Raw genomic sequence first — 13810 nt, 5'->3', positions numbered from 1 at the left:
CCTTGATGTGCTTGAACCTGATTTGGATGAGGACTGTTGTGCACAGAGAAATCTCCTCTTAGGGTTACCAGCTTCCAAGTGAGACACAAAATCCACAGCAAACCATGAGCTAGAGCTCATTGCATTATAGTACACAATGGGCTTTCCTGGTAGTAATAAAATAAAATAGGAGCTCCACCATGAGCATCTGCTATCTCACACCTGCATGTACTGTACTGGTCAAGAGGGCCAGTGTGATGTAGTAATTAAGAGCAGTGGCTCCTAATCTTGCAAGTTGTGTTTAATTCCCCTCTCCTCCTCCTCCACATGCAGCCAGCTGGGTGACCTTGGGCTTGTCACAGTCCTGATAGAGTTGTTCTCACAGAGCAGTATATACATAAGGCCTTATTGGCATTAGACAAGGAAGTCCAATTGATAATCTTTAGCTGTATAAATATTTGTGCAGAGCCCTCCAGGACGGAGCCGATATGGCCTCTGCTTCCGGTCCCCTGGAACGCTACAGTCCAATCAGAACATGCACAACAAAGCTGGCACGTCCACACTGGGCCAGCCCCGCTCACACCCGCCCCCAACAAACCTGGCAATGAGAACTCTGAGGAACTCGCTACCATTCAGTGCCTGGACGCCACCAGTTGACTCCAGCCATGAAATCCTTCAACAATTCATAGTCCAATGTAACTTATTCATTTATTACTTATTGGTTCTAACATGGCAACGTTATTAGGTAAAGGTAAAGGTATCCCCTGTGCAAGCACCGGGTCATGTCTGACCCTTGGGGTAACGCCCTCTAGTGTTTTCATGGCAGACTCAATACGGGGTGGTTTGCCAGTGCCTTCCCCAGTCATTACCGTTTACCCCCCAGCAAGCAAGCTGGGTACTCATTTTACCGACCTCGGGAGGATGGAAGGCTGAGTCAACCTTGAGCCGGCTGCTGGGATTGAACTCCCAGTCTCATGGACAAAGCTCCAGACTGCATGTCTGCTGCCTTACCACTCTGCGCCACAAGATTACCTCCCATTAAATCATGATTGAATCAATTTGATTTGGATTTCCTCCTTTGCCCTTTGCAATTGTTTATTCTTCAAAAAGGGCTAACTATTCTGCTTCTGATCATTTATTTGTTTGTTGTTTGTTTGTTTGTTTGTTTGTTTAATATCCCATCCTCCCCTGAGGTGCAGGGCAGTTTACATGGAACTGGAGATTAAAAAAACAGTACAAATAACATGATAAACTGAACAATAGTGAAACAGTCATAAAAAGAGAACAGTAACATAATGGAACAAACATTGTAGGAACATCCAAGTTTAACTGCAACATATTGACAGCCCAGTAGGTTGGACATGGTGGTGGTGGTGGTTCTCATGGGAGGGGAGCTCAGGGGCCAATGGTAAGAGATTGAATTTAGGTCAACCTGTTGGAAGAGCTTCCTTTTCCAGGCCCTACGGAACTGTTTAAGCTTCGCTAGGGCCCTGATCTCGTCCGGGAGCTAATTCCACCAGGTAGGGGCCTGGATGGAGAAATTTCTGGCCCTGGTTGAGGTCAAGCGATCTTACATGGAACCAGGAAGCCAGTGTAGCTATTGTAGGATGGACTGAATGTGGGGCCTCCATGGTGTTGCTGTGAGGACCCTGGCCGCAGCATTCTGGACCAGTTGCAGTTTCTGGATCAAGGTTAAGGGCAGGCTTGTGTAGAGCGAGTTGCAGAAGTCTAGCCTAGAGTTGACCATCATGTGGATCAGTGTGGCTAGGTGTTCTGGGGTCAAGTAGGGAGCTAGTAGTTTGGCTTGGCAAAGGTGGTAGAATGCCAGCCATGCTTCTTGGGTGACCTGAGCCTCCATCCAAAACCACACCCAGGTTCCTGGTGGAGTCAGCCACTGATAGCTGCATTCCATCCAGGTCGGGTAGGCACGCTTCCTCACTTGGGCCCTTCCTGCCCAGGCACAGGACCTCCATCTTTGAAGGGTTGAGCTTCAGATGACTCTGCTGGAACCATCTTATCACTGCTTTCAGGCAGCTGGCTAATGCTCCTGGGGGAGAGTCAGGGCAGCCATCCCATCAGGAGGAAGACCTGGGTGTCAGCAGCATACTGATGCCAACCCAGCCCAAACCTCCGCACTAGTTGAGCAAGAGGGCGCATAAAGATGTCGAATAGGATTGGAGAGAGAAATGCTCCCTGAGGGACTCAACATGCAAGCTGGTGATGGCTTGAGGAGCTCTCTCCTGTTGCTACCCACTGTCCGTGATCCCAGGGAAAGGTGAAGAGCCACTGAAGGGCAGTCCTTCTGATCCTGGTATTGGCAAGGCAGTGAGCAAAAAAGCTCATGGATGACTGTGTCGAACACTGTGGAGACGTCTAACAGTATGAGCAGCACTGACTCTCCCCGGTCTAATTGGCAATGGAGGTCATCCGTCAGGGCAACTAGCATGGTCTCTACCCCATGGCTAGGCCAAAAACCTGACTGGGATGCGTCTAAGACTAAAGCTTCTTCCAAGAATGCTAATAGTTGGACTGCGACAGCTCTCTCAAGCATCTTCCCCAGAAATGGTAGGTGTGAGACGGGACGATAGTTGATAGGCTGACATGGATCCAGAGATGGGTTTTTTTTGAGTAGTGGGCGAACCACTGCTTGTTTTAGTCCCTCCGGAAATTCTCCTGTTGTCAGGGAGAGGTTTATTATTTCCCAGAGGGGGCCACTACCCTTGTATCAGATGTTTTTAGTAGCCACAATGGACATGGATCTAAGGGGCATGTAGTTGGCTTCGCCACTTTTAGCATCTTGTCCACTTCAGTCAGTGTGAGTTATCTGAATTTACTCAATCTATCTATCAGACTGTGGCATCAAATCAAACCTGCTGATTCACTCTCATTTCCAAGGATAACAATGGACACTGAGGACTCTTCTCCAATTCATATCCAAGAATATGATATAATATCCTGGACATTTCTAACCTTTCATTTAACAGTCAAGCTTCATCTCTGAATTCATTTTCACTAAGCTAGCTGTGCTCAGCAAACCACATTTTTATGAGAGCCTCATTCCTGCAGTGGTTCTGACATAGTATGTGAAACCTGTAAGAGGCTGACAAAACTCACAACAAGGCTTCTATAGAAAGAAAGCTTTAATTGGAAGTAGATCTGAATACTCAAACATCTGAAGTCAAGACTGTTCGATATCAGGAAAACAGGCAATTATCAATACAATTCTCCCGCCTAAACCAGCCCCGTTCCCAAGGGAGAGATGACATCCTCCACCCAGATGCCATCCTGGGCTTCCTGCCAAAGTGTCTCTGTTGCTGCGTCCTTGGTCAGCTCGACGCCTCAAGTTGTAGATAAGATGTTTACAGGGGTACTGGTAACAAAGTATCACAGCAGGGGGAACATGCAGTGTGAAAAACTCAGGGGCATCAAAGGAAGGATAGAGGTTCAAAGGAAATGCTACAGAGCTATAAGCACAAATGGTTACATGGATAAAAGCAATAGAAGTTACACACACACAAAGATGGAGTCTCTCTGGTTAGCTTTATAACATGGCAGACAGCAACGGACTGATCCTGACAAAACCTTCTGACGAGCCCTCATTTTGAAATAGCAAACCAATCCACTACTTTCCAAGGTCAAGGCCAACAAAGTACTTTGGGGATAAGCCGTGATGTCATTAAGTGTCTTTTGAAACTGCTGAATCATTTCATGCTTTTGTGTTTTACAGACAGTCCTAAACTCCTGAGCCATGTGCAGGTTGGCATTAAAATTCTCGATGTCAATGACAACCCTCCAGAGCTTGCCGGAGACTATGATGTGGTTGTCTGTGAAAACATGAAGCCTGGGCAGGTAAAACACTAGTTGCATGCTCTTTGTCATGTCTGAAATCAGTGCAGCAGTTGTGTCAAAGAGCAGATTTTCAAAATGGCTGGTTTGGCGAAACCACACTCTCTATGGGACAAACATGAAGTACTGTTAGAACTCTTAGCGAAACAATTCATATAAGAATGCGCACCTTTAAAATAGTATTTTCCAGATCCTTTTATCAGGGAACTGAAAAATACTAATATTCTTGGTTATTCAGGTCCAAATACCAGTTTGACATTCAGAACCCTTTCGTTTTTAGGGGTGGGGTGGGAGAGTGGTTCAATATTAAGCGGCTCCATTATTCCCAAAGGATAATCTTTCCAGAGGTCTGTAAAATCAGGATATCCAATCCAGTGTACAATCAGATAATCTAATGCAATGTCAAGGCAGAGAATATGCCACAAACATGACACAAATCAGCTCATACAACATACTTGACTTTGCAAGAATCATAGAACAAATCATGTTCCCGCTCAACCTCCTCTTCTCCCACATGAACATTTCTAAGTCCCTCAGCCTTTCCGTATAGGGCTTGGTCCCCAGGTCACAGATCATCCTCGTCCACATCCTTTTTGAAGTGATATATGTGGTATATAGTGCTCTGTCCTTCCCTTCATTTCCTGAACATTTCCCTTTTCCTTCTTAGTTCCTCTTGAAGTTCTCTGTTCATCCAAATAGGCTTCTTAGAGCTCCTGCAGTGTTTTTGTCTTTCTGGGATAGTCATTGATTGAGCATGCAATAGCTCTTGTTTGAGTAGCGCCCACCCTTCACATGCTCCCTTCCCTTCCAGCATTCTCGTCTATAGTATGACACTCATCATGTCTCTGAGTTTATTAAAGTTTGCCCTACGAAAATCCAACATCCGCGTCTGGCTACAAGCTTCCTTGGCTCCCCATCTCAAAAGGAATTCTATGAGGACATGGTCACTTCCCCCTAGGGTCTCCACCTCCTTCACCTCATCCACCAACTCTTGCCTGTTGATCAATATTAAGTCCAGTATGGCTGAACCTCTTGTGGGTTCATCTACCATTTGATAAATGAAATTGTCAGCCAGGCAGGTCAGAAAGTTGCATGACTGAGGACGCTTCGCAGAGTTTGTTTCCCAACACACATTTGGGAAATTGAAGTCACCCATGATGACAAGGTCCTGATGCTTGGATATTTTCTCAAGCTGCTCACAAAGTGCAGCATCCACTTCCTCTCATTGGTCAGGCGGTCGGTAGCAGACACCAACCACCACACTGTTTGTGTTCCCCTCGCTTATTTTCACCCAGATGCTTTCCACTGTAGATATGCTCTCCTTCACTAGAATTTCCTGACAGGTAAGCCCTTTCCTCACATACAGTGCCACTCCTCCACCTCTTCGATCTATTCTGTTTTTTCTGAACAGTTCATATCCATCCACTATTACATTCCAGTCAGGAGAATCATTCCACCAAGTTTCTGTAATGCCTACTAGATCATACCTTTCCATCAACATGAGAAGTTCCAGCTCTTTGTTCTTATTGCCCATGCTTCAGGTATCTGAATCCTTTTACTTTTGGTTCCCTATGAGCTGGCCTTCCTGGTTGGGCTGCCCCCGATGGGTCTTTGACATGTTGAGTTCGTTTAGGCTCCCTTGTGGAGTCCCTCAGGGCTCAGTACTCTCCATCATGCTGTTCAACATCTTTATGTGCCCTCTGGTCCAGCTGGTGAGGAGTTACGGCTTGGGTTGCCATCAGTATGCAGATGACACCCAGTTGTATCTCCTGATCGATGGCCGCCCGGACTCCCCCCCCCCCCCGATCCATTTGCCAGATGTTTGGAAGATGTTTGGAAGCCATGGCTGGGTGGCTCGAGCAGAGTCGTCTGAAACTCAACCCTGTCAAGACGGTGGTCTTGTGGTTCGGTGAGAGGGGGACAGCTCAGGAAGCATGCCTGCCCACCTTGGCCGGGACACAACTGACTATTGCATCCCAAGCCAGGAACTGGGAGTGACCTTAGATGCCTCATTAACTTTAGAGGCTCAGGTCAAGAAAGTAGCCAGGCTTTTTTAAGGCCCTCCACAGTATGGGACCCACATACTTGAGGGATCACCTTGCACTCTATGCCCCCCGCAGGGCCTTGCACTCTGCGGGCACATATTTTATGGTCATACTCGGTCCCCAGGAGGGACATCTGGCCTCAACCAGGGCCAGGGCCTACACGGTCCTGGCTCCTACCTGATGGAAAGAGTTGAGGGGCTGCGGGATTTACCAGCTTTCCACAGGGCCTGCAAAACGGAGCTTTTTCGCCAGGTCTATGGTGGAGGCCGGCACCTGAACAGTAGATCAGACCCCCCCTCCGGGTCACTCTGATGGATTGTTATTATTCCTTCCCTCAGAATGGGTCAAGTTGTATATTGCCGCCGCCACTTGGATCGGTTGGGTTAATTGGGCTTGTTTAGCTTTTTAGGAGGATTTTATTGTATTGGGGTTTTTTTTAATGTGATTTTATTGTTTGTGACCTGCTGTGAGCCTTGTGGGAGCAGCGGGCTATAAGTCCAATAGATAAATAAAATCTGTTCCCTCTTAATAAAACAGTAAGAGGTGTTGGGGTGGGCTGTGTCTGTGATCAGAATTCCCGGACTGGCCCCTTGGGCCCGGATTGACAAGCGGAGGGGCCAATCGGAAGCCTTCCGATTGGGCCCTCACCAGGACAGAACAGAGTTCCAGGGCAATCTGGAGACATTGCTGCCAGTCTGCTCCTGACCAGTGCAGGGAGAGGAGGTCAGTAAGGCTGCCAAGGGGAATGAGAATAGAGGCTTGGACAGACTGCACCAGCCCTTTTCACCCCAAGGCTGTCCTAACTGTCATGTCCAACTGTAAACTGCCTCAGAACCCTGACAGAGCTCTCTCCCCCCTCCCTCCCTTCAGGCCTGCTGCGAAGGAGTCCCTGACAGGCCCTGACTGAGGGGAGGGAGGCGTTTCCAAGAGCAAGGCAGGGGAGCCTGAGGGCATTCCTTTTGAGGGGGGGAACTTTCCCCTTCTGCCAAACAGTTGGCTGACAAAGGAGGCCACAGAAAAGCCCCTTTTCACTTAAAATACTGGGGGTTAGACACAGCCAAGCCATGGGTCTTTCTTCTTTGCAACTCTTTGCAGATTTGAGGCCACTGCATAGCGTTATTCTGCAGAGGAAACTGGCTCTTTTGTCTCCTGTTTCATCTGCACAACAACCCTGTGCAGTAGACCTCTTTCAATGAGAACTGACACATGGGAACTGACTTGACTTTTTCCAACCTTGGCCTAGCAAATAAAAAACCAGGATAAAAAAACCTTACTAAGGTCAAGACTGCTGTGCACAGAGAGTCTTCCTCTTAGGGTTGCCAGCTTCCCTGTGAGGCTCTCTACCCCAACTCCCTCATTGGGAGTCTGCTATGGGGAGAGGAAGGGAAGACAATTAGAAAATGCTTTGAGACACCTGAAGCCTGCTGGGTCACTGCGGCCCATTCCCATATAACTCACAGGTTGACTATTGTGGGGAGACAAACGGAAAAGGTGTTTGTAAACTGCTTTGAGACTCCTTTGGGTAGTAAACAATAGGGTACAAAAATCCGTTCTTCTTCTAAGGAGCAACCATGAAAGAAGCACGTGGGCACATAACATTTTATCAACAATGAAAAAATGCAAAAGAAGGAACAGGGTGGACACCTGTGTACTGTGACTACCCCATGTGTATTAGGGCAGAGGAGCATTTTGGTGTCTGTGGCCTAATTCACACAAGAAGGGAAATCAGGTTGATCACAGAATGGGAGGAATTGGCTGCCATGTAATCTCCCCTAAGAAGAGTCTCCAGTCTGATTTTCCCTTCACATATCTGAGGACATGGCTCTGGAAAGCTCATCTGTAACCACTATGCCACAATTCCCAAAGGTCAGTCCTCTCCCACACTCAAAGAAAGTTCCAAACCACAGGTTCTTGACACCCATATCTCCACACCATGCTCTCATTTGCCACTATGCCACCACAACCTCCCACAGAACACACACATTGAACCCCATGCCCTTACAGATTGGACAACTCCTCCCCTTCCTCTTCTCACCGCCGAGATCTAGCACCCGTTGTATTCTTGGAGACAACGGGCTTTGCCCCTAGTAAATAAATAAAATAAATTGGGAGCAACTTCGGACTCTGCACCAGGGTATTAAGATTGTCTCCCAGTATGCCAGCAAATTCTCTCAGCAAAAGTCTATGAATGTAACGAGGTGACTAAGGTGCAATTTTTCCAAGAGGGTCTATGCAAGGAGCTGCTGAGACTGTGCCTGGGTCAGGTAAATCCAGCAACCCTTTTGGGCTGGGCAAAGTTGAGGCCTGCCTGTGCACCCTAGAAATGGTGTAATCCAGGGATGTCAGCAAAAAGGTGGCCAAATGGTCCAGCTTCCCACAGAGGAGCACTGCCCAGAAACTGCCAGTCTACAATGCCACTGAGAAAACCCGCAATCCTGAGAAGTGTTTGTGTCTGGGATACAGAGGCGCCAGTCATTTCCTAGCCGAGTGCCCATCCCTAAGAGAGAAGAAGGCACCCGCTCATGTACCCTTAACATCAAAAGCCCTGGTCACTGTGTTCAAAGCAATGAAAAAGATGGTACACGTGCTGCTGACCTGGGACTCCTTTGAGGAATCTGAGGAGGAAGTGACTCCCCACAAGCTGGCAGGAAATGGAGCTGACCTGCTGTAAGACAGCCCCACCTGCAGGTCCATGGTAGGGGCAGGTGCTCAGTAAGTCCAATCCCCCTCCTCTTGAACATAGTGACTTTTGTCAGACCCAAAGACTGAAGTGGGGGTGAAGGTCCAGAAGGTGCTGGACTGTAGGTGCACACAGACTCATCTAAACCACAAAATGCTGCATGCCCTAAGAATAAGGTTGGAACCCTTACAATTGCCCAAATGGATGGAGGAATCTCAAAAGGTAGTGCAGCTACACACTGGACAACACCCCTTAACTTGGACTTTGAAGAGCACTGGGAAAGGAGTGAACTGCCCCAGGGGCAGTTTTCCCTTTTGTTCTGGATTTGGATTGGCTCTGGAAACATGATCCCAATGTATGGTGGAGAGACTGGGTATTAACATTCAATTTTGCTGTAGTCATTGAAGGGCAGCCACCTCCCCACTATGACACACAGGGACACTGTGAACATGCAGGAGGTGGGCCAAGAGGAATGGGCTGCCCTGTCCCAAGAGTGTTGGGATTTGCAGGATGTATTTGAAGAGCAATGCCAAAGAATGTTCAAACTACCGCACCATTGCACTCATTTCTCATGCTAACAAAGTTATGCTCATAATCCTACAAGCTAGGCTCCAGCAATTTGTGGACCGGGAACTTCCAGAAGTACAGGCAGGATTTCAAAGAGGCAGAGGAATTAGAGATCAAATGGCCAACATATGCTGGATCATGGAGAAAGCTAGGGAGTTCCAGAAAAACATCTGCTTCTGCTTCATTGACTATGCTAAAGCATTTGATTGTGTGGAGCATAACAAATTGTGGCAAGTTCTTAAAGAGATGGGAATACCAGAGCATTTTATCTGTCTCCTGAGAAACCTATATGCAGGTCAAGAAGCAACAGTGAGAACCGGGCATGGAATCACTGATTGGTTCAAAATTGAGAAAGGAGTTCGGCAAGGCTGTATATTGACACCTTGCTTATTTAACTTGTATGCGGAGCACATCATGAGAAAGGCGGGGTTAGATGGGTCACAAATTGGGATTAAGATTGCAGGGAGAAATATCAACAACCTCAGATATGCAGATGATACCACTCTAATGGCAGAAAGTGAAGAGGAACTAAAGAGCCTTTTGATGCGGGTGAAGGAGGACAGTGCAAAAGTTGGCTTGAAACTCAACATCAAGAAAACTAAGATCATGGCATCTGGCTCTCTCAATTCCTGGCAAATAGATGGGGAAGAAATGGAGGTAGTGACAAATTTTATTTTCCTGGGCTCCAAGATCACGGCAGATGGGGACTGCAGCAAAGAAATTAAAAGACGCTTTCTCCTGCGGTGGAAAGCTATGGCAAATCTAGACAGCATCCTAAAAAGCAGAGACATCACCCTGCCAATAAAAGTGCGTCTAGTCTAGTCTTCCCAGTTGCAATGTATGACTGTGAAAGTTGGACCGTGAGGAAGGCCGAGCATCAAAGAATTGAGGCTTTTGAACTCTGGTGCTGGAGAAGAGTCTTGCAAATCCCTTGGACTGCAAGGCGAACAAACCGGTCAGTCCTAGAGGAGATCAGCCCTGCCTGCTCCTTAGAAGGCCAGATCCTGAAGATGAAACTCAAATACTTTGGCCACCTCATGAGAAGGAAGGACTCTCTGGAGAAGAGCCTAATGCTGGGAGCGATTGAGGGCAAAAGAAGAAGGGGATGACAGAGAATGAGGTGGCTGGATGGAGTCACTGAAGCAGTTGGTGTGAGCTTAAATGGACTCTGAGGAATGGTAGAGGACAGGAAGGCCTGGAGGATCATTGTCCATAGGGTCGCGATGGGTCCGACACGACTTCACAACTAACAACAACAATTCGAAAAGAGCAAATGTGACAAATTGCTCTCTCACCCAAAACAGACTGTGCCATTCAACTGAAACGAGGGGAGCCTTTGCCCAAGGTGAAAATTTACTCCATGAGCCCACATGAGATGACGGAACTGCAGGCGTTCTTAGATAAAAACTTGTCTCAAGTATTCACTCCCCCGGCCATGTCCCACATGGCCGCCCCTGTCCTATTTGTCAAAAAGAATAACAGCTCCCTGTGTTTGTGCACTGATTATAGGGGTTTGAATGCTGTGTCCACTTCAAATGTGTATCCCCTTCCATTAATAAAAGACTTCCTGGGTGAACTGAGAAAGGGAAAGATTTTCACAAAACTGGACTTGAGGGAGGCTTACTACCAAGTGCAGATTAAAAGTGGACATGAACATATGACAGCTTTTAACATGCCCTAGGACAATTTGAGTACCTCATGATGCCATGCAGGTTCTCTGGCAGACCCAGAGTGTTCAATAATTGGATTAATTAGGTTTTACACAACTTATTGTTCAAAGGGGCTCTGGTTTTCTTGATGACATTTTGTTGCACTCAGAGACCATGGAAGAACATGGTAGGCTGGTAAGGGAATTGTTACAGAGGTTAAGGGCAAACCATTTGTACGCTAAGCTGTCAAAATGTGAGTTCCATAAGGAAAATCTAGATTTCTTGGAGTACCCGCTATCACTGCAGGGATTGAGCATGGACCCCAACAAAGTCAAACATTTGCTGAGTTGGCCACCTCCCCACAACTGGAGGCAACTGCAAAGCTTCCTGGGATTCGCAAACTTGTATAGAATTTCATTCCCAATTATGCCCAAGTAGTCCTTACAATTACAAATGCACCAATTTAAGAGAAGGAAGTTATATTTCTAGTTCCAGTATAGTAGTCTGCATTGCAGAGGTTTTATTTTTCCAGACCGCAGTTCCCCAATGCTATAAGGATGTCTAACAGCAGTTCATCTTCATGTTTATGTGGGACAAAATAAATGACATAGCTGCTAAGTCTTTGCTTATCCTGCACTTCAGTGCTGTCTTACGAGAGCAGATATAACAAACCCTGGTGTGACTGTCATTCTGATTTAATAGTTTTGCTTGGCAATGCAAATGAAGAAAAAAAGGTTATCAGCTGCTTCAGTTTTCAGTCAGCAATGCTGGCCACAACCCGGAGATACATGTTAGAATTATGCAGTGCTTGGGCACTTTGTACTGTGTGATGAAAATGATTTACATATGTACAGACTCACATTTCTATTGAATTTCTATGGATGGGTATGAACTAAATTTCAATGTGAATTAATGCTGGCAAAGTGATGATTGCAAGTTGAAGAGCCACCATGAACTTCCACTAATTTTGATGTGGTTCATTAAGAGAAGAAAAACCCATATAAAACTCCTGCTTTCTCTTCTTCGCCAAAAATATCTATGATCAGAAAGCAGAGGTAAAATGCATCCCAGTCATTTCACCCCCTGCATTCTGTTTGCTGTGAAAAGCCACAATGAGCAGAAAGCTGGAGGTTGAAATGGCTTGGAGCCATTTAACCACCTGCTTTCTGCTCTCAGCAATTTTTAATGGGGAGCAGAAAACTGGGTTTAAACTTCAGCTGACTCACAAACTGACAAAAACTGGTTTGGCATGTGAACTGGCTTATCAGTTTGCGCTTTGATTTGTGATTCAACTATGAAACAAACCACAAATAAAAGTATAGTACTCATCGCTATGGATGACGAGCTCTGCTTGGGGAAACAGGGATTGCATTGCATTCTTCTCATGGTATGCTACAGTCCTGTTTCTCTCTTCAGAATGCACAAGGCCACCTTGAGAACCATTGATGGTTTTACCAAAACATTTTTGACTTCACTCAAAATTCTGAATGCATTTCACATTAGGAAGAAACGCACCCCACCTCCAGTTGTCTTTTTGAATTTCACTTCCACATGGGAAGACCAATTTATATCTGTGCAACAGTAATGCAAGTAAGTTTGTTTATTATTAGTGCAGCCTTATGCCACAACAACCACAATAAAAAAAATTAAACAAAAAAGTTTAGCAGAGCTAAATTGAGATTAAAAGATTTTAAATTTAATATAAAAGTTTAAAATAAAGTCAAGAATTGACACATGGTTCTATATTGGAACATTTTTACAGTTATATATCATACAATCATAGAATCTTTCCATTGTGTTCAGATCTCGTTGAACTCTGTCTCTATCTTCCGGAGTATTTGCCAGTCCTCCCAATTTGGTGTCATCTGCAAACTTGATGAGTAGTCCCTCCACCCCCTCATCTAGATCATTAATAAATATGTTAAAAAGTACCGGGCCGAGCACCGAACCCTGAGGTACCCCGCTACTCACCTCCCTCTAGTCTGATGAAACACCATTGACAACAAATCATCATTGACACCATTGATAACAAATCATCCACTCTAGGTTGCTTCAGAGACAGACATTTTCCTAATAGACATAAGTAATATAAAATTTTACTACCTCCACTGGGAACACATCTGCCAGTAGAAACTTAATTCAACCCTCCTCTGAGCTAGAAATACAGAGCAGTAGTGTACAGCAATCAGAATTGCAAATCAAGTTAGAGCTCTGGTTGCCCGTGTTCAGTGGTTTCTGACCATATTAATACATCCAAAAGGGTTGCCCCTTTAAAAATTTTTGTCATATGCCATAGGAGCTGTGGCGGAACCATCTGCCTGCTTGCCAAATGCCAAGCCTGTGGGCCCCATTCCAGCCCTCCACCCCTTCCCTGCGTGGGGCCTATATCTTTTGGCCTCTCGCTGTCACCACTCACTGACTGCAATACCCCTTCCCGAGGGACAGTAAGCCCCCTCGGCTGGGTTCCTGGTGTTCTTGGGTCAAAACCATCAATCTTCGGGTCCCACCTGGAGAGTTGGCAACCACCTGGTTTTGCCTGGTTTTCCTTCCCTGGACCCTCCCAACATACTAGTAGTACCCGAGCAGGGGAGACTAGGTGGTCCAGAGCACCAGCCACTTGGTTATATGGAAAACTCAAGTTTATATACATATGGAAAACTCAAGTTTATTGATCTATTTACAATCAGATAGATACGTTTACACTCCCTCTAGCACACCCTATGGAATCAAGCCACAGCACTTATACACACTTGAGGCAAGAACTTAAATGGACGATTAAACGTAATCCTCTTTCACTACACTCCCTACTTGAGAGGGTAGAGGCCTCAGAACTTGCCTGCCAGGCTCACTGCCCACCTGCTTGGTGTCTGCTTCTCCTGTGGTCAGGCCAGGCCCTGTCCCTCTGCCCGGGGTAAGCAAATCTACCACCTTCTCCCTTGGAGATCCTGGAGAGACTCCGCCCTCCCAGGAGGTCTGGAGCCTAAATACTCACAAGCTCCTCCCCCTGGTGGAGCCTGACTCCTTCATTCGCATTGGGGCATGTG

General features: G+C 46.4%; 1 protein-coding gene across 12 annotated transcripts in view; it reads left to right on the top strand.

Moving 5' to 3' along the window:
- Positions 1 to 13810, top strand: part of CDH18 (cadherin 18) — a 902365-nt gene that overhangs the window by 862328 nt on the left and 26227 nt on the right. For all 12 annotated transcript variants that reach the window (XM_077353383.1, XM_077353381.1, XM_077353388.1 and 9 more), the window contains one exon: positions 3707 to 3828. In XM_077353383.1, the coding sequence (XP_077209498.1) occupies positions 3707 to 3828 (122 nt within the window). The remainder of the gene's footprint in view (positions 1 to 3706; positions 3829 to 13810) is intronic.

This window comes from Paroedura picta, chromosome 9 (assembly GCF_049243985.1).
Source record: "Paroedura picta isolate Pp20150507F chromosome 9, Ppicta_v3.0, whole genome shotgun sequence".
Taxonomy (NCBI): Eukaryota; Metazoa; Chordata; class Lepidosauria; order Squamata; family Gekkonidae; genus Paroedura; species Paroedura picta.
This window is presented reverse-complemented; position numbering and strand designations above follow the sequence as displayed.